The sequence below is a fragment of the Oncorhynchus mykiss genome, chromosome 28 (genome assembly GCF_013265735.2).
Source record: "Oncorhynchus mykiss isolate Arlee chromosome 28, USDA_OmykA_1.1, whole genome shotgun sequence".
NCBI lineage: Eukaryota > Metazoa > Chordata > Actinopteri > Salmoniformes > Salmonidae > Oncorhynchus > Oncorhynchus mykiss.
The window spans coordinates 5,935,342-5,957,505 of record NC_048592.1 but is presented as its reverse complement, the minus strand read 5'-3'; the positions used below and the strand labels follow the sequence as shown (position 1 = coordinate 5,957,505).

General features: G+C 44.0%; 1 protein-coding gene across 1 annotated transcript in view; it reads left to right on the top strand.

The window, feature by feature from the left end:
• The first annotated feature begins 5,151 nt into the window (after positions 1-5,151).
• The window catches only part of LOC110508393 (zinc finger protein 512B), an 86,236-nt gene continuing 69,223 nt past the window's right edge, over positions 5,152-22,164 (top strand). The window contains exons 1-2 of the mRNA XM_036966424.1: positions 5,152-5,723; positions 5,816-5,985. Of these exons, the coding sequence (XP_036822319.1) occupies positions 5,685-5,723; positions 5,816-5,985 (209 nt within the window). The 5' untranslated portion in view covers positions 5,152-5,684. The remainder of the gene's footprint in view (positions 5,724-5,815; positions 5,986-22,164) is intronic.

Sequence of the window (22,164 nt, the reverse complement as noted above, 5' to 3'; positions counted from 1 at the left end):
TTACCCAGCATTGTGTCCCACCACCCATAGCATGGGTTGGTCACTTCCATAGCAATATATTGGATTATAACCACCAAAAATGTCTTCCTTAACTGTAAATCGTATCCACTTTTTTTTGCTAAAAGGTTCAAGTCATTAATTTGTAAACTTGGAAAAGTGGGAACAACCTCATAATATAACAAAGTGTTCTTAATAAGTCCAAGTAAAGGACATGGAATTGCTTTGTAAACCTTAATATATTATATCTGAGTAATATTAACCTGAAATTTACCAATGAACTCATCAAACGGCAGAAACTCCCCAGTGTTGTCTAACAAATGGAATGGATTTGAAAATGGATTTCCTATTAAATTGAATAGCTCTATTATTCCAAATCAATGGGTCAATTGCGCTAGAATATTATTTTCCAGAAAAATAAAATTTGCTGTTGAAACTTGGAGGGTCGAAATCACATTTAATTGGGAATGTTCAAGTCCACCAAGTTTATTAAACAGACTGTTAGAGATATGATAGAGGTAAGATTAGACATTATTTGAACCATTTAATTCTAAAATTACCCACTAATGACTCAAAATGAATAGCCTGTAAACCTACACGATCATAGTCTTTCACTAATTGAAATGTCTGAATATTTAATATACATTTTATTCCTCCAAATAAATCTAAATATAACAGAATTGTTTTATGTTATTAGAAGAAAGAAAAACGGGACTGATGGGTAAATTATTCTAGATAAACCATCAGTCTTGGATAAAATAATACGACCCAAAATTGAGATATCACATTGCAGCCACTGACTTAATGAAACAATTATGGAATTAATCCTATTATCGATGTTTAAAGATTCTCAATCTGTTTTTTAGTGATAACAATTCCTAAATATTTAACTTCCTTTTTAACTGGTATGGAGGCAATGTTGACAGAGTCACAGCAATGAATTGGCATGAGATCACATTTGTTAAGGTTGAGGGTCAACCCAGAGGCCATAGAAAATGTCTTGATTCTGTCAATAGCCAAGGGAATAACCGCCCTATCCTTTAGGAAAAGGGCAGCATCATCTGCAAATTGACTGATATTTTTATCTATACCAAAAATATGGATCCCTTTTAAATGCTCAGATTTGTTAAGAAATATGGCTGGTGATCTGTGGCTAAAATAAATAAAAGAGGGGAGATTGGACAACCCTGTCTAATTCCTCTAGCAATAGAGAAATGAGTGTTACGACTTCTATGAATGGTGAGTGGAGGAGTCAAGCGCAGAGAGCAGGTAATTCCGTAGGTGGATTTTTTATTCCAACGACAGCGGAGACATGGACATGTGAAACACAAGGGCGCATGAAACAACCCGTCCAAAATACACAGGACAAAAACTGTCCGGAAAAATAGCGAACAAACTAAATACACCAACACCAAATAAACAGAGAACAAGCCCACACAATACCCAGCGGGCCTAGTGCCCTTAAATAGCCTATAAACAACACTAACTCAAAACAGGTGTACCCAATTAGACCCAATTAACAGAAACAAACGGAAAGGGAATCGATGGCAGCTAACAGAAGGCGACGACGACCGCCGAGCGCCGCCCGAACAGGAAGAGGCACCATCTTCGGCGGGATTCGTGACAATGAGGGAATGACCCATTATTCATAGCCACCGAACTGCTAGTATCATTCATTATACATCATCCTTATCACTTTACAGAAAATCTCCCCAAACCCAAAAGTAGAGTTCTAAATATAAAGTTTTGCTCTAAAGTGTCAAAATCCCTTAAAAACAATCTAAAAACAACATAAAGCCATCATCTCCCGTTAACTCACTGTAATCTAAAATATCCAATACCAATAGTATACAGTTATGAATACTCCTTCCTTTAATGAAGGCTGATTGAGTTTCGCTGATTATATCATCAAGGCCTTGTTTCAGCCTATTGGCATAGACATGGGCTAGTAACTTATTGTCAGTTGCCAACAACGTGATTGGTCTCCAATTGTCCAGGTAAAGAGAGCCCTTCTTTGGTGTCATTTACATAAATGGATGCAGTACTATTCCTAGTCTGCCTACACTTCTCCAAATTAAAGAAATCATGTTTTTTCCACATTTGTCAATCCATTTGGCCTTTGAACGGATGAAGGCGCCCTTTGCCTTATCGTTGTATATGTCGTGCAGGCCAAATTAGCAAGCTTGGCTTTTTCATCTTCATTTAAGTCAAGCTTATTGCTCAGACTGTTAATATCAACAATAATACCCATCTGCTTGGAAAATCTTTTCCGAACTAGCATTTTACCAGTAATGATGGCAAGACATCGAATTCAGAATTGAATCATTTACCATTTGTTAGTGTAAGTAAGAGCAGAATCGAGACAGGCTTCTCTGATAAGATCTTTAGACTGTAAACAAAATGACTCATTCTTTGAAAGAGTTACATTTCCAATATGCTTTAGGAAATGTCTTGTCAATATCAAAACAAAAGGAACGAATAATGGAGGAAATACTACACTCACTGACAAGATTCATAAGATTGAAAGATACCAACCAATAATCAATTCTATATTTGAATTGTCTGTCGCTTCTCCAGTGGTATGACATTGTGGCCTGTCTATATTTTAGTCTCACAAGCGTCACAACCCAGTATTGAGGCAACATCCCTACTGGATATTTCATAGATATGTGATGGGGTAGACAACAATCGTAGAGCAAATTAAGAAAGCTGGCAATAATGAAATGTAGCTACACACTCTAAAGCTCTGAGGCTATGACAGATGAAAGGAGGCAGGTTTTTGGTCATGTTACTTTCACTTTACAAGCTATTTCAAATCAGTCCAGAAGAAGAAGTGCAGAGAAGGAAAGGTGATGGAAGATATTAGAACAGCATACTTAATAATTCCTTCCTTGAAGCAGGCCTACCTGATTTAACATAACTTGACAGGTGAAAGCAAGGGCTCCGCCACACAGCTTTCACTGTCAAGTCATGTCTCACCAGTAAGCAGTGGTGTAAAGTACTTCAGTAAAAGTACTTTAAAGTAATACTTAAGTCGTTTTGGGGGTATCTGTACTTTACTTTACTATTCATATTTTGACAACTTTTATTTTTACTTGACTACATTCCTAAAGACAATACTGTACTTTTTACTCCATATATTTTCCCTGACAACCAAAAGTACTCGCCACATTTTGAATGCTTAGCAGGACAGGAAAATAGTCCAATTCACACACTTATCAAGAGAACACGTGGAGAACACAACAATCTCAGAGTGTTGGAGTGTGAACCTGGCTATCTGTAATAATCTCAGAGTGTTGGAGTGTGAACCTGGCTATCTGTAATAATCTCAGAGTGTTGGAGTGTGAACCTGGCTATCTGTAACAATCTCAGAGTGTTGGAGTGTGAACCTGGCTATCTGTAATAATCTCAGAGTGTTGGAGTGTGAACCTGGCTATCTGTAATAATCTCAGAGTGTTGGAGTGTGAACCTGGCTATCTGTAATAATCTCAGAGTGTTGGAGTGTGAACCTGGCTATCTGTAATAATCTCAGAGTGTTGGAGTGTGAACCTGGCTATCTGTAATAATCTCAGAGTGTTGGAGTGTGAACCTGGCTATCTGTAATAATCTCAGAGTGTTGGAGTGTGAACCTGGCTATCTGTAATAATCTCAGTGTTGGAGTGTGAACCTGGCTATCTGTAATAATCTCAGAGTGTTGGAGTGTGAACCTGGCTATCTGTAATAATCTCAGTGTGTTGGAGTGTGAACCTGGCTATTTGTAATAATCTCAGAGTGTTGGAGTGTGAACCTGGCTATCTGTAACAATCTCAGAGTGTTGGAGTGTGAACCTGGCTATCCGTACATTTTAAAAACAAGAAAATGGTGCTGTCTGCTTTGCTTAATATAAGGAATGTTAAATGATTGACTTTTGATACTTAAGTATATTTAAAACCAAATACTTTTAGATTTTCACTCAAGTAGTATTTTACTGGCTGACTTTCACTTTTACTTGAGTAAAGAACACGTTTAAAGTGGCGTTTAAATACAAACCAAATTGACTGTACAACTTTCATAACAGTTACATACCAATAAAAATATATTAAAAAAGACTAGACTGCTGGCCTTACTGAGTCGATAGGAACATTAGCCCAAGCTATTTAGGAGGGATATCACACCTTCTATTAAGGTATCTATCTATACTTTTACTCAAGTATGACAATTGGGTACTTTTTCCACCACTGTCAGTAACTACTTCAAAGAGTGGTGGAAAGTACCATACATTTTACACCTATGACCCTGCTTGGGCTCTGATATTGCCCAGCCCTGAAATAAGTATACCCTGCCCTCTTCTGGGGGTTTGGGGGAACAGCCAGTGTACACAGATTACATCATTGTTTCTGATGATCCCATTTATAGGAAATATTAGGTCATGCTGCCTGACACCAATCACACAGTGAGAGAGAGAGCTGAAGTCTCCTCTGGTTGTGTGAGCCCACTGCATGTGGCTATGATACCACATCCACTGTAAGTGGCCATGATTCAGTGGATACAGAAGTAGACCTACAGGCCACATACATTAGACCTAAATATCATTAGCAGAGTAACATGGGGAACATTTAGCCGCTCATCCATAAACTTGCTGACAGAAATATAACAATAATGAGATGATAATAATCATCATCATCATCATCATAAATAATCGTTTATTAGCGGGGAAAATAAGCGAAACTTTCAGGTGACCTTGGTTTTCGAAATTGATTTGGTTTTTTGGAATAAAATGACACCTCGGCAATGCTCAACCATAATAGTCTTCATATCATCCCGTAATTTATTTCACATTCTATATCAAATTGATTGATCTGATAAGAGCTGAAAAGCCTATTCAACTCTGTCTCGGTATAACTATGCAAGTTTTGATTGCTACCCTAGTAGTGGTTTGGATTGACTGGATGATACCCACGAAACAGCCCGAAATCACATTAAAATCGAGGGGTTATTTTTGCCGTGTGTTCAACTGGCTACCTGAAACTGCACTTAACGATAAAAGCCGAATGTTTAGTAATATTAGGGGTACCAGATTAAAACGCTTAATCAAGCCTGGCTTTAAGAATTTAGCCTAACCCTTTTTCGTCATGACTGAACGGCGTTACTTCGGATGAGCGGTATCATACCGTCAGGTTTGTACCGGGTTTATTAGGCAGAACCCCCGAATATTACTTGCTCGATAACATTCATAATAACGCGAGAGTTTGTAAGTTGCCTGAAGGCTGTAGTTGCAACTGTCAAAGGTAGAGTGGAAACGCGCATAAACCAACACACTACTTACTATATTACTGTACCCGGCCGAGAAGATAATACCCGTATAAAAACCCAGAGGAAAGGAACTGCAGACGGCAACGAACGCGACCGAGGTCGAATCTTTTCGTTCCCTTTTTCCTCGGGTTCGTTTTCTTTTACTCGAACTAACTCTCGTGCAGCTATTGAAAATTACTGCACTAAACATATTTTTGTGCCTCCCTTTAGCTCCAGCCAGCGCAATGATTTGTTATACTCCTCCTTCGTATTAAAGTCGCCATTTTGCTTCACTGCCCAGATAAAACCTTGTATTTAAAATATAATCTTCAAGGAGCCGGAGCCGTCTCGATCTTTCCTGCCTGCTGATTTCATACGCGTTGAGGTTGAATACGTGCCTCGTGGTTGACATATTCATGCATGAGAGAGGGGGGCAAGTGAAGGCTGGAAAAAGGGTGAAAGTCTTTAGGATTTAAATTGGAGTTTCCATTTTCCTCCTCCCGTTCTCTCTTCTTCATCGCCCCCTCCTCTTTCCTCGGATTCACAGAGGGGGCTAAGGACCGACCGTGACGACTGGCAGTCCGCCTGCACCGACGCTCAACACGGCAGGTGTGATTGCCATGTAAGACCGGGAAAGGCGCAGCCCCACGGCCTGACCCGTACGTGGGTGACCCGGGCCACCCAGCCGCTGGTGCTGGGTAACTCCGACAATTCCAGGTAGGTGTGGTCTTCTAGAAGACAACGTCCCGATTATGTTCATCAATAGCACTGGAAACACTGGCCAGTAGCGTTCAAATGCACCAATGTAGCACATTTCCATACGCAAACAATGTTGCCGCAATGTAACCATCTAGAGTAAAACAGACGCAACTCGACCTGCGGTTAACACCCAGATATGTCACATGGACCAAGAGGTGAATATGGCAGGTTGTGTTAGAAGTTTGACTGTGTGCCTGTGCAGCCTTCAAACATGTAAGTGTTAAACTCCCCAAATAGCTCAACTCTTTCACTTTGCTGCTGTTACTTTTGTTAATTCCCTTGCCGGCTTTAATTTGATTCCATAGTAGGCTTCTGGGTTTCCGCTTTGGTTGCAGCCAGCTGTATCATGTCCTAGTTTCTAACGGTCATGAACTGGAAAGTAGGGTATCAAATGTAGGCAATACTACTAAAGTAGCAGTATAATAGTTGCAGCGTAGCAGTAACAGTGTTGTATAACAGTAATACACATAACTCAGAACCTGTGTGTGTGTGTGGTTTCTCCCCTTTGATCAGGTGTGTGATCACATGTGTGTGTTCAAGGTGCACCACAAGTATCCCTGGTGGTCATAACAGTAAAGAGCAGAGCAATGGTTGGTGCAAATTGTGCCGTAGACAGGTGGCTACGAAGTCTGGTAATACGACAAACCTTTTTCAACATCTGAAGCAAAATCACTCTTTGGAATATGCAGGATGTTTGAGTTTGTGCCACATTATTGATGAACACCCCTCAAGCACCAGCCAATCTAGGGAAGTTTGAGTTTGCTCCACAGTATTGATCAACGCCCCTCAATCACCAGCCATTCTAGTGATGTTTGAGTTTGTGCCACGGTATTGATGAACGCCCCTCAATCACCAGCCAATCTAGTGATGTTTGCCCAAAGCAGTCAACACTGACAGCGTTTATGCAAACATCGAAAAGACAAAGGCATCACAAATATTGTTATGCATTGCTAAGGACATGCTACCAATTAGCACAGTCGAAAAGGAACGTTTCAAGAGGCTTATCAATTTAATTTATTCCCAGGTACGTGCTCCCTGGCTGCAAACATTTCTCTCACACCACACTGCCTAAACTCTATTCCGAGTGTAGGGAAAAAGTTGAGGAAGATCTCAAGACAGATTTAAAGTATTTTGCTACTACTAAAAATCTGTGGTCTAGTCCCATGTCAGAGCCTTATAATAGCCTCACTCTCCACTATATTGACAAAGAGGGGGATCTTCAAAATAAATGCCTTTTTTTTTAAGGGATTATTGATTCTGAAGAAGATATCAAACCATTAAAACATTAATTGATTAATATCGTGATAATTATTGTTATCGCATGAATAGATATATATATATATATATATATATATATCGTGATCATTTATTTGACATATAGCCCAGCGGTACTGTGAATATGGAATATAAAATATATATTTTTAGTTTGGTTGAATTGAAAACGTTATTGCAAATCAAAAATCAACTATGGTACCTCAATAAACTAATAAACAAAATGAATTTGTTTTAGTGCCAACAATGTTATTGACAGGACAGTCAGTCAAGACACAATAGAAAGTGGTACAGATATCTTAGGACTATGAAGGTGCATAATGTCTCTCTGGCTCTCTGTCTGTCTGACCTAGTGTATCAAACTCCTATCAAACTCTCAGCCCTGCATGGAGATGAATTTCCACCATGGCTCACGTATCCTCACAGACGTGAAGGAGTAAAATATGTGGGAGAACCATGTACGTCCACTGCCTTGTAATACACAGGGCCCAGGGCTTCCCTGTGGTGTGTATGTGTGTGAGGCTACATACAGGGGGTACCGGTACAGAGTCAATGTGAAGGCTATATACAGGGGGTACCGGTACAGAGTCAATGTGGAGGATATATACAGGGTGTTACGGTACAGAGTCAATGTGGAGGCTATATACAGGGTGTTGGGTACAGAGTCAATGTGGAGGCTATATACAGGGGGTACCGGTACAGAGTCAATGTGGAGGCTATATACAGGCGGTACCAGTACCAAGTCAGTGTGGAGGCTATATACAGGGGGTACCAGTACCAAGTCAGTGTGGAGGCTATAGACAGGGTGTTACTATACAGAGTCAGTGTGGAGGCTATATACAGTGTGTTACGGTACAGAGTCAATTTGGAGGCTATATACAGGTTGTTGGGTACAGAGTCAATGTGGAGGGTATATACAGGTACCATACAGAGTCAATGTGGAGGTTATATACAGGGGGTATCGGTACAGAGTCAATGTGGAGGCTGTATACAGGTAGCATACAGAGTCAATGTGGAGGCTATATACAGGGGGTACCGGTACAGAGTCAGTGTGGAGGCTATATACAGGGGGTACCGGTACAGAGTCAATGTGGAGGCTATATACAGGGGGGTGCTGGTACAGAGTCAATGTGGAGGCTACATACAGGGGGTACCGGTACAGAGTCAATGTGGAGGCTATTTACAGGGGGTAACGGTACAGAGTCAATGTGGAGGCTACATACAGGTGGTACCGGTACAGAGTCAGTGTGGAGGTTATATACAGGGGGTACCGGTACCAAGTCAGTGTGGAGGCTGTATACAGGGGGTACCGGTACCAAGTCAGTGTGGAGGCTATATACAGGGGGTACCGGTACAGAGTCAATGTGGAGGCTACATACAGGGGGTACCAGTACAGAGTCAATGTGGAGGATACATACAGGGGGTACCGGTACAGAGTCAATGTGGAGGATATATACAGGGGGTACCGGTACAGAGTCAATGTGGAGGTTATATACAGGGTGTTACGGTACAGAGTCAATGTGGAGGCTATATACAGGGTGTTACGGTACAGAGTCAATGTGGAGGCTATATACAGGGTTTTGGGTACAGAGTCAATGTGGAGGCTATATACAGGGGGTACCGGTACAGAGTCAATGTGGAGGCTATATACAGGGTGTTACGGTACAGAGTCAATGTGGAGGCTATATACAGGGTGTTACGGTACATATTCAATATGGAGGTTATATACAGGGGGTACCGGTACAGAGTCAATGTGGAGGCTATATTCACGGGGTACCGGTACAGAGTCAATGTGGAGGCTATATACAGGGTTTTGGGTACAGAGTCAATGTGGAGGCTATATACAGGGGGTACCGGTACAGAGTCAATGTGGAGGCTATATACAGGGTGTTACGGTACAGAGTCAATGTGGAGGCTATATACAGGGTGTTGGGTACTGAGTCAATGTGGAGGCTATATACAGGGGGTACCGGTACAGAGTCAATGTGGAGGCTATATACAGGCGTTACCAGTACCAAGCCAGTGTGGAGGCTATATACAGGGGGACCCGTACCAAGTCAGTGTGGAGGCTACATACAGGGTGCCACTATACAGAGTCAGCGTGGAGGCTATATACAGGGTGTTACGGTACAGAGTCAATTTGGAGGCTATATACAGGTTGTTGGGTACAGAGGCAATGTGGAGGCTGTATACAGGTAGCATACAGAGTCAATGTGGAGGCTATATACAGGGGATACCTGTACAGAGTCAATGTGGAAACTATATACAGGTGGTACCGGTACAGAGTCAATGTGGAGGTTATATACAGGGTGTTATGGTACAGAGTCAATGTGGAGGCTATATACAGGGGGTACCGGTACAGAGTCAGTGTGGAGGCTATATACAGGGGGTACCGGTACAGAGTCAATGTGGAGGCTATATACAGGGGGGTGCTGGTACAGAGTCAATGTGGAGGCTACATACAGGGGGTACCGGTACAGAGTCAATGTGGAGGCTATTTACAGGGGGTAACGGTACAGAGTCAATGTGGAGGATATATACAGGGGTTACCGGTACAGAGTCAATGTGGAAGATATATACAGGGGGTACCGGTACAGAGTCAATGTGGAGGCTACATACAGGTGGTACCGGTACAGAGTCAGTGTGGAGGTTATATACAGGGGGTACCGGTACCAAGTCAGTGTGGAGGCTGTATACAGGGGGTACCGGTACCAAGTCAGTTTGGAGGCTATATACAGGGGGTACCGGTACAGAGTCAATGTGGAGGCTACATACAGGGGGTACCAGTACAGAGTCAATGTGGAGGATACATACAGGGGGTACCGGTACAGAGTCAATGTGGAGGATATATACAGAGGGTACCGGTACAGAGTCAATGTGGAGGATATATACAGGGGGTACCGGTACAGAGTCAATGTGGAGGCTATATACAGGGTGTTAGAGTCAATGTGGAGGCTATATTCACGGGGTACCGGTACAGAGTCAATGTGGAGGCTATATACAGGTACCATACAGAGTCAATGTGGAGGCTATATACAGGTACCATACAGAGTCAATGTGGAGGTTATATACAGGGGGTATCGGTACAGAGTCAATGTGGAGGCTGTATACAGGTAGCATTCAGAGTCAATGTAGAGGCTATATACAGGGGGTACCGGTACAGAGTCAGTGTGGAGGCAATGTACAGGGCTACCGGTACAGAGTCAATGTGGAAACTATATACAGGTGGTACCGGTACAGTGTCAATGTGGAGGATATATACAGAGGGTACCGGTACAGTGTCAATGTGGAGGATATATACAGGGGGTACCGGTACAGAGTCATTGTGGAGGATACATACAGTGGGTACCGGTACAGAGTCAATGTGGAGGATATATACAGAGGGTACCGGTACAGTGTCAATGTGGAGGATATATACAGGGGGTACCGGTACAGAGTCAATGTGGAGGCTACATACAGGGGTTACCGGTACAGAGTCAGTGTGGAGGTTATATACAGGGGGTACCGGTACAGAGTCAATGTGGAGGTTATATACAGGGTGTTACGGTACAGAGTCAATGTGGAGGCTACATACAGGGGTTACCGGTACAGAGTCAGTGTGGAGGTTATATACAGTGTGTTACGGTACAGAGTCAATGCGGAGGCTATATACAGGGGGTACCGGTACAGAGTCAATGTGGAGGCTACATACAGGTGGTACCGGTACCAAGTCAGTGTGGAGACTATATACAGGGGGTACCGGTACAGAGTCAATGTGGAGGCTACGTACAGGGGGTACCAGTACAGAGTCAATGTGGAGGTTATATACAGGGTGTTACGGTACAGAGTCAATGTGGAGGCTATATTCACGGGGTACCGGTACAGAGTCAATGTGGAGGCTATATACAGGTACCATACAGAGTCAATGTGGAGGCTATATACAGGGGGTACCGGTACAGAGTCAATGTGGAGGTTATATACAGGGGGTACCGGTACAGAGTCAGTGTGGAGGCTATATACAGGGTGTTACGGTACATATTCAATGTGGAGGCTATATACAGGGGGTACCGGTACCGAGTCAATGTGGAGGCTATATACAGGGGGTACCGGTACCGAGTCAATGTGGAGGCTATATACAGGTACCATACAGAGTCAATGTGGAGGCTATATACATGGGGGTATCGGTACAGAGTCAATGTGGAGGCTGTATACAGGTAGCATTCAGAGTCAATGTGGAGGCTATATACAGGGGGTACCGGTACAGAGTCAGTGTGGAGGCTATATACAGGGGTACCGGTACAAAGTCAATGTGGAAACTATATACAGGTGGTACCGGTACAGAGTCAATGTGGAGGCTACATACTGTGGGTACCGGTACAGAGTCAATGTGGAGGATATATACAGGGGGTAACGGTACAGAGTCAACGTGGAGGATATATACAGGGGGTACCGGTACAGAGTCAATGTGGAGGATATATACAGGGGGTACCAGTACAGAGTCAATGTGGAGGATATATACAGGGGGTACCGGTACAGAGACAATGTGGAGGTTATATACAGGGGGTACCGGTACAGAGTCAATGTGGAGGCTATATACAGGGGGGTGCTGGTGCAGAGTCAATGTGGAGGCTACATACTGTGGGTACCGGTACAGAGTCAATGTGGAGGCTATATACAGGGGGTAACGGTACAGAGTCAATGTGGAGGATATATACAGGGGGTACCGGTACAGAGTCAATGTGGAGGTTATATACAGGGGGTACCGGTACAGAGTCAATGTGGAGGCTATATACAGGGGGGTGCTGGTGCAGAGTCAATGTGGAGGCTACATACTGTGGGTACCGGTACAGAGTCAATGTGGAGGCTATATACAGGGGGTAACGGTACAGAGTCAATGTGGAGGATATATACAGGGGGTACCGGTACAGAGTCAATGTGGAGGATATATACAGGGGGTACTGGTACAGAGTCAATATGGAGGCTATATACAGGGGGTACCGGTACAGAGTCAATGTGGAGGTTATAAATAGGGTGTTACGGTACAGAGTCAATGTGGAGGCTATATTCACGGGGTACCGGTACAGAGTCATTGTGGAGGCTATATACAGGGTGTTACGGTACAGAGTCAGTGTGGAGGCTATATACAGGGTGTTATGGTACAGAGTCAATTTGGAGGCTATATACAGGGGTACCGGTACAGAGTCAATGTGGAGGCTATATACAGGGGGTACCGGTACCAAGTCAGTGTGGAGGCTACATACAGGGTGTATCGGTACAGAGTCAATGTGGAGGCTATATACAGGTACCATACAGAGTCGATGTGGAGGGTATATACAGGGGATACCGGTACAGAGTCAATTTGGAGGCTATATACAGGGGGTACCGGTACAGAGTCAATTTGGAGGCTATATACAGGGGTTACCGGTACAGAGTCAATGTGGAGGCTACATACAGGGGGTACCGGTACAGAGTCAATGTGGAGGCTATATACAGGGGGTACCGGTACAGAGTCAGTGTGGAGGCTATTTACAGGGGGTACCAGTACCAAGTCAGTGTGAAGGCTATTTACAGGGGGTACCAGTACCAAGTCAGTGTGGAGGCTATATACAGGGGGTACCGGTACAGAATCAATGTGGAGGCTATATACAGGGGGGTACCGGTACAGAGTCAATGTGGAGGCTATATACATGGGGGTACCGGTACAGAGTCAATGTGAAGGCTATATACATGGTATTACGGTACAGAGTCAATGTGGAGGCTATATACAGGGGGTACCAGTACAGAGTCAATGTGGAGGCTATATACAAGGGGTACCGGTACAGAGTCAATGTGGAGGCTATATACATGGTATTACGGTACAGAGTCAATGTGGAGGCTATATACAGGGGGTACCGGTACCAAGTCAATGTGGAGGCTATATACATGGTATTACGGTACAGAGTCAATGTGGAGGCTATATACAGGGGGTACCAGTACAGAGTCAATGTGGAGGCTATATACAGGGGGTACCGGTACAGAGTCAGTGTGGAGGCTATATACATGGGGGTGCCGGTACAGAGTCAATGCGGAGGCTATATACAGGGTGTTACAGTACAGAGTCAGTGTGGAGACTATATACAGGGTGTTACGGTACAGAGTCAATGCGGAGGCTATATACAGGGGGTACCGGTACAGAGTCAATGTGGAGGCTACATACAGGTGGTACCGGTACCAAGTCAGTGTGGAGACTATATACAGGGGGTACCGGTACAGAGTCAATGTGGAGGCTACGTACAGGGGGTACCAGTACAGAGTCAATGTGGAGGTTATATACAGGGTGTTACGGTACAGAGTCAATGTGGAGGCTATATTCACGGGGTACCGGTACAGAGTCAATGTGGAGGCTATATACAGGTACCATACAGAGTCAATGTGGAGGCTATATACAGGGGGTACCGGTACAGAGTCAATGTGGAGGTTATATACAGGGGGTACCGGTACAGAGTCAGTGTGGAGGCTATATACAGGGTGTTACGGTACATATTCAATGTGGAGGCTATATACAGGGGGTACCGGTACCGAGTCAATGTGGAGGCTATATACAGGGGGTACCGGTACCGAGTCAATGTGGAGGCTATATACAGGTACCATACAGAGTCAATGTGGAGGCTATATACATGGGGGTATCGGTACAGAGTCAATGTGGAGGCTGTATACAGGTAGCATTCAGAGTCAATGTGGAGGCTATATACAGGGGGTACCGGTACAGAGTCAGTGTGGAGGCTATATACAGGGGTACCGGTACAAAGTCAATGTGGAAACTATATACAGGTGGTACCGGTACAGAGTCAATGTGGAGGCTACATACTGTGGGTACCGGTACAGAGTCAATGTGGAGGATATATACAGGGGGTAACGGTACAGAGTCAACGTGGAGGATATATACAGGGGGTACCGGTACAGAGTCAATGTGGAGGATATATACAGGGGGTACCAGTACAGAGTCAATGTGGAGGATATATACAGGGGGTACCGGTACAGAGACAATGTGGAGGTTATATACAGGGGGTACCGGTACAGAGTCAATGTGGAGGCTATATACAGGGGGGTGCTGGTGCAGAGTCAATGTGGAGGCTACATACTGTGGGTACCGGTACAGAGTCAATGTGGAGGCTATATACAGGGGGTAACGGTACAGAGTCAATGTGGAGGATATATACAGGGGGTACCGGTACAGAGTCAATGTGGAGGTTATATACAGGGGGTACCGGTACAGAGTCAATGTGGAGGCTATATACAGGGGGGTGCTGGTGCAGAGTCAATGTGGAGGCTACATACTGTGGGTACCGGTACAGAGTCAATGTGGAGGCTATATACAGGGGGTAACGGTACAGAGTCAATGTGGAGGATATATACAGGGGGTACCGGTACAGAGTCAATGTGGAGGATATATACAGGGGGTACTGGTACAGAGTCAATATGGAGGCTATATACAGGGGGTACCGGTACAGAGTCAATGTGGAGGTTATAAATAGGGTGTTACGGTACAGAGTCAATGTGGAGGCTATATTCACGGGGTACCGGTACAGAGTCATTGTGGAGGCTATATACAGGGTGTTACGGTACAGAGTCAGTGTGGAGGCTATATACAGGGTGTTATGGTACAGAGTCAATTTGGAGGCTATATACAGGGGTACCGGTACAGAGTCAATGTGGAGGCTATATACAGGGGGTACCGGTACCAAGTCAGTGTGGAGGCTACATACAGGGTGTATCGGTACAGAGTCAATGTGGAGGCTATATACAGGTACCATACAGAGTCGATGTGGAGGGTATATACAGGGGATACCGGTACAGAGTCAATTTGGAGGCTATATACAGGGGGTACCGGTACAGAGTCAATTTGGAGGCTATATACAGGGGTTACCGGTACAGAGTCAATGTGGAGGCTACATACAGGGGGTACCGGTACAGAGTCAATGTGGAGGCTATATACAGGGGGTACCGGTACAGAGTCAGTGTGGAGGCTATTTACAGGGGGTACCAGTACCAAGTCAGTGTGAAGGCTATTTACAGGGGGTACCAGTACCAAGTCAGTGTGGAGGCTATATACAGGGGGTACCGGTACAGAATCAATGTGGAGGCTATATACAGGGGGGTACCGGTACAGAGTCAATGTGGAGGCTATATACATGGGGGTACCGGTACAGAGTCAATGTGAAGGCTATATACATGGTATTACGGTACAGAGTCAATGTGGAGGCTATATACAGGGGGTACCAGTACAGAGTCAATGTGGAGGCTATATACAAGGGGTACCGGTACAGAGTCAATGTGGAGGCTATATACATGGTATTACGGTACAGAGTCAATGTGGAGGCTATATACAGGGGGTACCGGTACCAAGTCAATGTGGAGGCTATATACATGGTATTACGGTACAGAGTCAATGTGGAGGCTATATACAGGGGGTACCAGTACAGAGTCAATGTGGAGGCTATATACAGGGGGTACCGGTACAGAGTCAGTGTGGAGGCTATATACATGGGGGTGCCGGTACAGAGTCAATGCGGAGGCTATATACAGGGTGTTACAGTACAGAGTCAGTGTGGAGACTATATACAGGGTGTTACGGTACAGAGTCAATGTGGAGACTATATACAGGGGGTACCGGTACAGAGTCAGTGTGGAGGCTATAAACAGGGAGTACCGGTACAGAGTCAGAGCGGGGGTACAAGTTTAGGTCATTTGTACATGTAGGTGGGGGTGTAGTGACTATTCATAGATAATAAACAGTGAGTAGGAGCAGTGTACACACAAATAGGGGGGGGGGGGGGGGGGGTCAGGCAGTCTTATGGCTAAGGGGTAGAAGCTGTTAAGTAGCCTTTTGGTCCTAGACTTGGCGCTCCGGTACCACCATAAAGGTTAAATTAAAATATTGTTACCTCAGCCACCACATGAATGACCCTTTGTGTACTGTAGTAATTCATTAGGGGCACTACATTAATATATGCGTTCTATGCTGAGAAAGCATGATGGTAGGCCTAACTCTAATCAATTTTACTAAGCATAATTAGTCACTTTCAGAAACAGTGGCGGTCGGTGCTTATTTCTATTACAGCATATTGGATGACTAGTTCATATTCCATTCACCCAGCTCAATGTTACATCGATAGGCATAGGCTACTAATTGATACTCTAATTTCCCCTATACCTATCATGAGGTTGCTACAACCTAGCCTACAAATTAAAGTTTATGACGTAGGTGCACAGGTCAAGAGACATATTGGGGTAATCCAGGTGACAAATTGACACATTCAATACTACCTTGCACACACTTACCTGCATCTAGCTGATCTTAGACCAGTTCGGCGTACAGAAGTTGGTCTTAAATGCTACGTCCGACTTGTTGCACCAACCATGAATAGGACTAGTCCCAGCTAAGTCTGGCGTAGGCAACACGCTCATGAGACTTGATGCTTCATAATGATGGTTTCTAGGCAGTGGCCATTACTAGGCTGTTACCAGTTCTAAACATTGCGAGGCAGGCCGATTTGCCCACCACTTAGCAAAGCCTACCACGATGTATGCACGTTTTCTTAACCACAGCTAGATGGATCGATCAATGATCACTGTGGAATGAATATCACTGAATGACAAAAATATTGGAATAAAGTAGGCTAATGCCATTGAAGGCATTTATCATATTGTTGCTTACTGAAACTCCCAAAGCCATCCAACCGTTTTAAATACTTGAAGCTTTATACTTTAGCCATGTGTGGTCAACCAGCTCATGATTGGGACAGCATTTTCTGCTTTGAGACAAGCATGGGGACTCGTCATGATAAATCAATTAATGTCACATTTTAGTTTTCATTAAATCAACATTTTGATATTGAGATATTTGTGAAAATGTTAGCCAAATTGAGTGTTGATGATGTTAGTCTTTATTATCAGAACTCTGTGCTAGCAGGTTAGCTAACTGTTTAGCCTACTGTAGTAATACAGGGGATTATTTTGCTCATCACTCACTTAGTAGCCTAGTATATATCCCGACTAAAAGCCCTCTGATAATCAATACATGTGACTTTGTTTCACTGAATCTCCGTCAGCTCAGCTATTAGTTTGCTAATATCTGATCAGACACATTTAGCATGCTATGTAGCATAAATCAGGTGGATGATTTTGCTCTAGACTCACATACTTTTGAAAATCTAAATTGCTATTATTTTCTGTGTATGTCATGAAAGCCTGCTCCCTACTAAGCGTAGAATCTGGGGTGTAATCATTAGTCCACACAGTTGCAAAATATTCTATTAAAACAAGAGTTTCTATTTGACAAATTCACGTAGGTCCCTCCACCTTTCGCTCCATTTAAGTAACATTTTGCAATCGAATGGCGGAATGAATACACAATAGGACCATCATTAAGTTTGCTGACAACAGGATGGTGGTAGGGTTGATCAACGACGATGAGACACCCTATAGGGAGGAGGTCAGAGACCTGGCAGTGTGGTGCCAGGACAACAACCTCTCCCTTAATGTGAGCAAGACAAAGGAGCTGATCGTGGACTACAGGAAACGGAGGACCGAGCACGCCCCCGTTCACATTGACGGGGCTGTAGTGGAGCGGGCCGTGAGCTTCACGTTTCTCGGTGTCCACATCACTAAGGATCTATCATTGTCCACATATACAAATCAAATCAAATCAAATTGTATGTCACAAGTGCCAAATACAACAGGTATTACAGTGAAATGCTTACTTACAAGCCCTTAACCAACAATGCAGTTTTAAGAAAAATACGTGTTAAGTTAAGAATAGATGAGTTAAAAATGGAGGTAATATGTACATGTAGGTAGAGTGACTGCATCGAAGTGTATGCATTAAAGTGACTCTGCATAGATAATAAACAGAGAGTAGCAGCAGTGTAAAAGGGGAGGGGGAAATGCAAATATTCTGGGTAGCCATTTGATTAGCTGTTCAGGAGTCTTATGGCTTGGGGTAGAAGCTGTTTAGAAGACTTTTGGACCTAGACTTGTGCGATAGCACAAAGTACAGTCCATGACTAGGGTGTCTGGAGTCTTTGACAATTTTTAGGGCTTTCCTCTGACACCGCCTGGTATAGAGGTCCTGGATGGTAGGAAGCTTGGCCCCAGTGATTTACTGGCGTGAGAAGGTATGGCAATAAATAGGCCGTAGTAGCAAAGTAGTTACAATTTAGCAAATTAACACTGAAGTGATAGATGAGCAGATGATGATGTGCAAGTAGAAATACTGGTGTGCAAAAGAGCAGAAAAGTAAATAAAAACAATATGGGGATGAGGTATTTAGATTGGATGGGCTATTTACAGGTGGGCTATGCACAGCTGCATCGATCGGTTAGCTGCTCAGATAGCTGATGTTTAAAGTTATTGAGGGAAATATAAGTCTCCAGCTTCAGCTATTTTTGCAATTTGTTCCAGTCATTGACAGCAGAGAACGGGAAGGAAAGGCGGCGAAAGGAGGTGTTGGCTTTGGGGATGACCAGTGAAATATACCTGCTGGCGCGCATGCTACGGGTGGGTGTTGTTATCGTGACCAGTGAGCTGAGATAAGGCGGTGCTTTACCTAGCATAGATTTATAGATGACCTGGAGCCAGTGGGTCTGGCGACGAATAGGTAGTGAGTGCAAGCCGACCAGAGCATACAGGTCGCAATGGGGGGTGGTATATGGGGCTTTGGTGATAAAACGGATGCCACTGTGATAGACGGCATCCAGTTTGCTGAGTAGGGTGTTGGGGGCTATTTTGTAAATTACATCTTCAAAGTCGAGGATCGGTAGGGTAGTCAGTTTTACGAGGGTTTGTTTGGCGACGTGAGTGAAGGAGGCTCTGTTGCGAAATAGGAAGCCAATTCTAGATTTAATTTTGGATTGGAGATGTTTAATATGAGTCTAGAAGGAGAGTTTACAGTCTAGCTAGACGCCTAGGTATTTGTAGTTGTCCACATATTCTAAGTCAGAACCGTCCAGAGTAGTGATGCTAGTCGGGCGGGCGGGCAGCGAATGGTTGAAAAGCATGCATTTAGTTTTACTAGCATTTTAAGAGCAGTTGGAGGCCAAGGAAGGAGTGTTGTCTGGCATTGAAGCTCGTTTGGAGGTTTGTTAACACAGTGTCTAAAGAAGGGCCAGATGTATACAGAATGTTGTCGTCTGCGTAGAGGTGGATCAGGGAATCACCCGCAGCAAGAGCGACATCATTGATATATACTGAGAAAGGAGTCGGAAACCGGATTACACAGCGGAGAAGGTATGATGGGATTCGAAATGGTCAGTGATCTGTTTAACTTGGCTCTCGAAGACTTTAAAAAGGCAGGGCAGGATGGATATAGGTCTATAGCAGTTTTGGTCTAGAGTGTCACCCCCTTTGAAGAGGGGGATGACCGCGGAAGCTTTCCAATCTTTAGGGATCTCGGACGAAATGAAAGAGAGGTTGAACAGACTGGTAATAGGAGTTGCAACAATGGAGGTGGATCATTTTAGAAAGAGAGGGTCCAGGTTGTCTTGCCCAGCTGATTTGTACGGGTCAGGTTTTGCATCTGCTATCTGGATTTGGGTGAAGGAGAAGCTGGGGAGGCTTGGGCAAGTAGTTGCGGGGGGTGCGGAGCTGTTGGCTGGGGTTGGGGTAGCCAGGAGGAAAGCATGGCCAGCCGTAGAGAAATGCTTATTGAAATTCTCGATTATTGTGTATTTATCGGTGGTGACAGTGTTACCTAGCCCCAGTGCAGTGGGCAGCTGGGAGGAAGTGCTCTTATTCTCCATGGAATTTACAGTGTCCCAAAACTTTTTGGAGTTAGAGCTACAGGATGCAAATTTCTGTTTGAAAAAGCTAGCCTTAGCTTTCCTAACTGACTGTGTGTATTGGTTCCTGACTTCCCTTATAAGTTGCATATCGCGTGGACTATTCGATGCTAGTGCAGTCCGCCACAGGATGTTTTTGTGCTGGTCGAGAGCAGTCAGGTCTGGAGTGAACCAGGGGCTATATCTGTTCTTATTTCGAAATTTTTTGAAAGGGATATGCTTATTTACAGTTGGGCAAAAAATTATTTAGTCAGCTACCAATTGTGCAAGTTCTCTAAGATGAGAGAGGCCTGTAATTTTCATCATAGGTACACTTCAACTATGGCAGACAAAATGAGGGGAAAAAATCCAGAAAATCACATTGTAGGATTTTTAATGAATTTATTTGCAAATTATGGTGGAAAATAAGTATTTGGTCACCTACAAACAAGCAAGATTTCTGGCTCTCACAGACCTGTAACTTCTTCTTTAAGAGGCTCCTCTGTCCTCCACTCGTTACCTGTATTAATGGCACCTGTTTGAACTTGTTATCAGTATAAAAGACACCTGTCCACAACCTCAAACAGTCACACTCCAAACTCCACTATGGCCAAGACCAAAGAGCTGTCAAAGGACACCAGAAACAAAATTGTTGACCTGCACCAGGCTGGGAAGACTGAATCTGCAATAGGTAAGCAGCTTGGTTTGAAGAAATCAACTGTGGGAGCAATTATTAGGAAATGGAAGACATACAAGACCACTGATAATCTCCCTCGATCTGGGGCTCCACGCAAGATCTCACCCCGTGGGGTCAAAATTATCATAAGAACGGTGAGCAAAAATCCCAGAACCACACGGGGGGACCTAGTGAATGACCTGCAGAGAGCTGGGACCAAAGTAACAAAGCCTACCATCAGCAAGGGCATTGAAGATGAAACGTGGCTGGGTCTTTCAGCATGACAATGATCCCAAACACACTGCCCGGGCAACGAAGGAGTGGCTTCGTAAGAAGCATTTCAAGGTCCTGGAGTGGCCTAGCCAGTCTCCAGATCTCAACCCCATAGAATATCTTTTGAGGGAGTTGAACGTCTGTGTTGCCCAGCAACAGCCCCAAAACATCACTGCTCTAGAGGAGATCTGCATGGAAGAATGGGCCTAAATACCAGCGAAGACTTACAGAAAAGGTTTGACCTCTGTCATTGCCAAAAAAGGGTATATAACAAAGTATTGAGATAAACTTTTGTTATTGACCAAATACTTATTTTCCACCATAATTTGCAAATAAATTCATTAAAAATCCTACAATGGGATTTTCTGGATTTTCTTTCTCATTTTGTCTGTCATAGTTGAAGTGTACCTATGATGAAAAATTACAGGCCTCTCTCATCTTTTTAAGTGGGACAACTTGCACAATTGGTGGCTGACTAAATACTTTTTTTGCCCCACTGTAAGATGGTGAGGAAATTACTTTTAAAGAATGACCAGGCATCCTCGACTGATGGCATGAGGTCAATATCCTTTCAGGATACCCGGGCCAGGTCGGTTAGAAAGGCCTGTTCACAGAAGTGTTTTTGGGAGCAATTTGACAGTGATGAGGGGTGGTCGTTTGACCTTGGACCCATAGGCAGTGAGGCAGTGATCGCTGAGATCCTGATTGAACGCAGCAGAGGTGTATTTGGAGGGCAAGTTGGTCAGGATAATATCTATGAGGGTGCCCATGTTTACGGATTTAGGGTTGTACCTGGTGGATTTGTTGATAATTTGTGTGCTATTGAGGGCATCTAGCTTAGCTTGTAGGACTGTCGGGGGGTGTTTGTTAACATATCCCAGTTTAGGTCACCTAACAGAACAAACTTTGAAGATAGATGAGGGGCAATCAATTCACATGGTGTCCAGGGCACAGCTAGTAGCTGAGGGGTTTGGGATGAGTTATACTGCAGAGTGAAGGAAAAGCAGCCAACAAGGCCTCAGCATATGTGGGAAAGCATTCCTCATGAAGCTGGTTAGGAGAATGTCTAGAGTGTGCAAAGCTGTCATCTAGGCAAAGGGTGGCTACTTTGAAGAATCTCAAATATAAAATATATTGTTT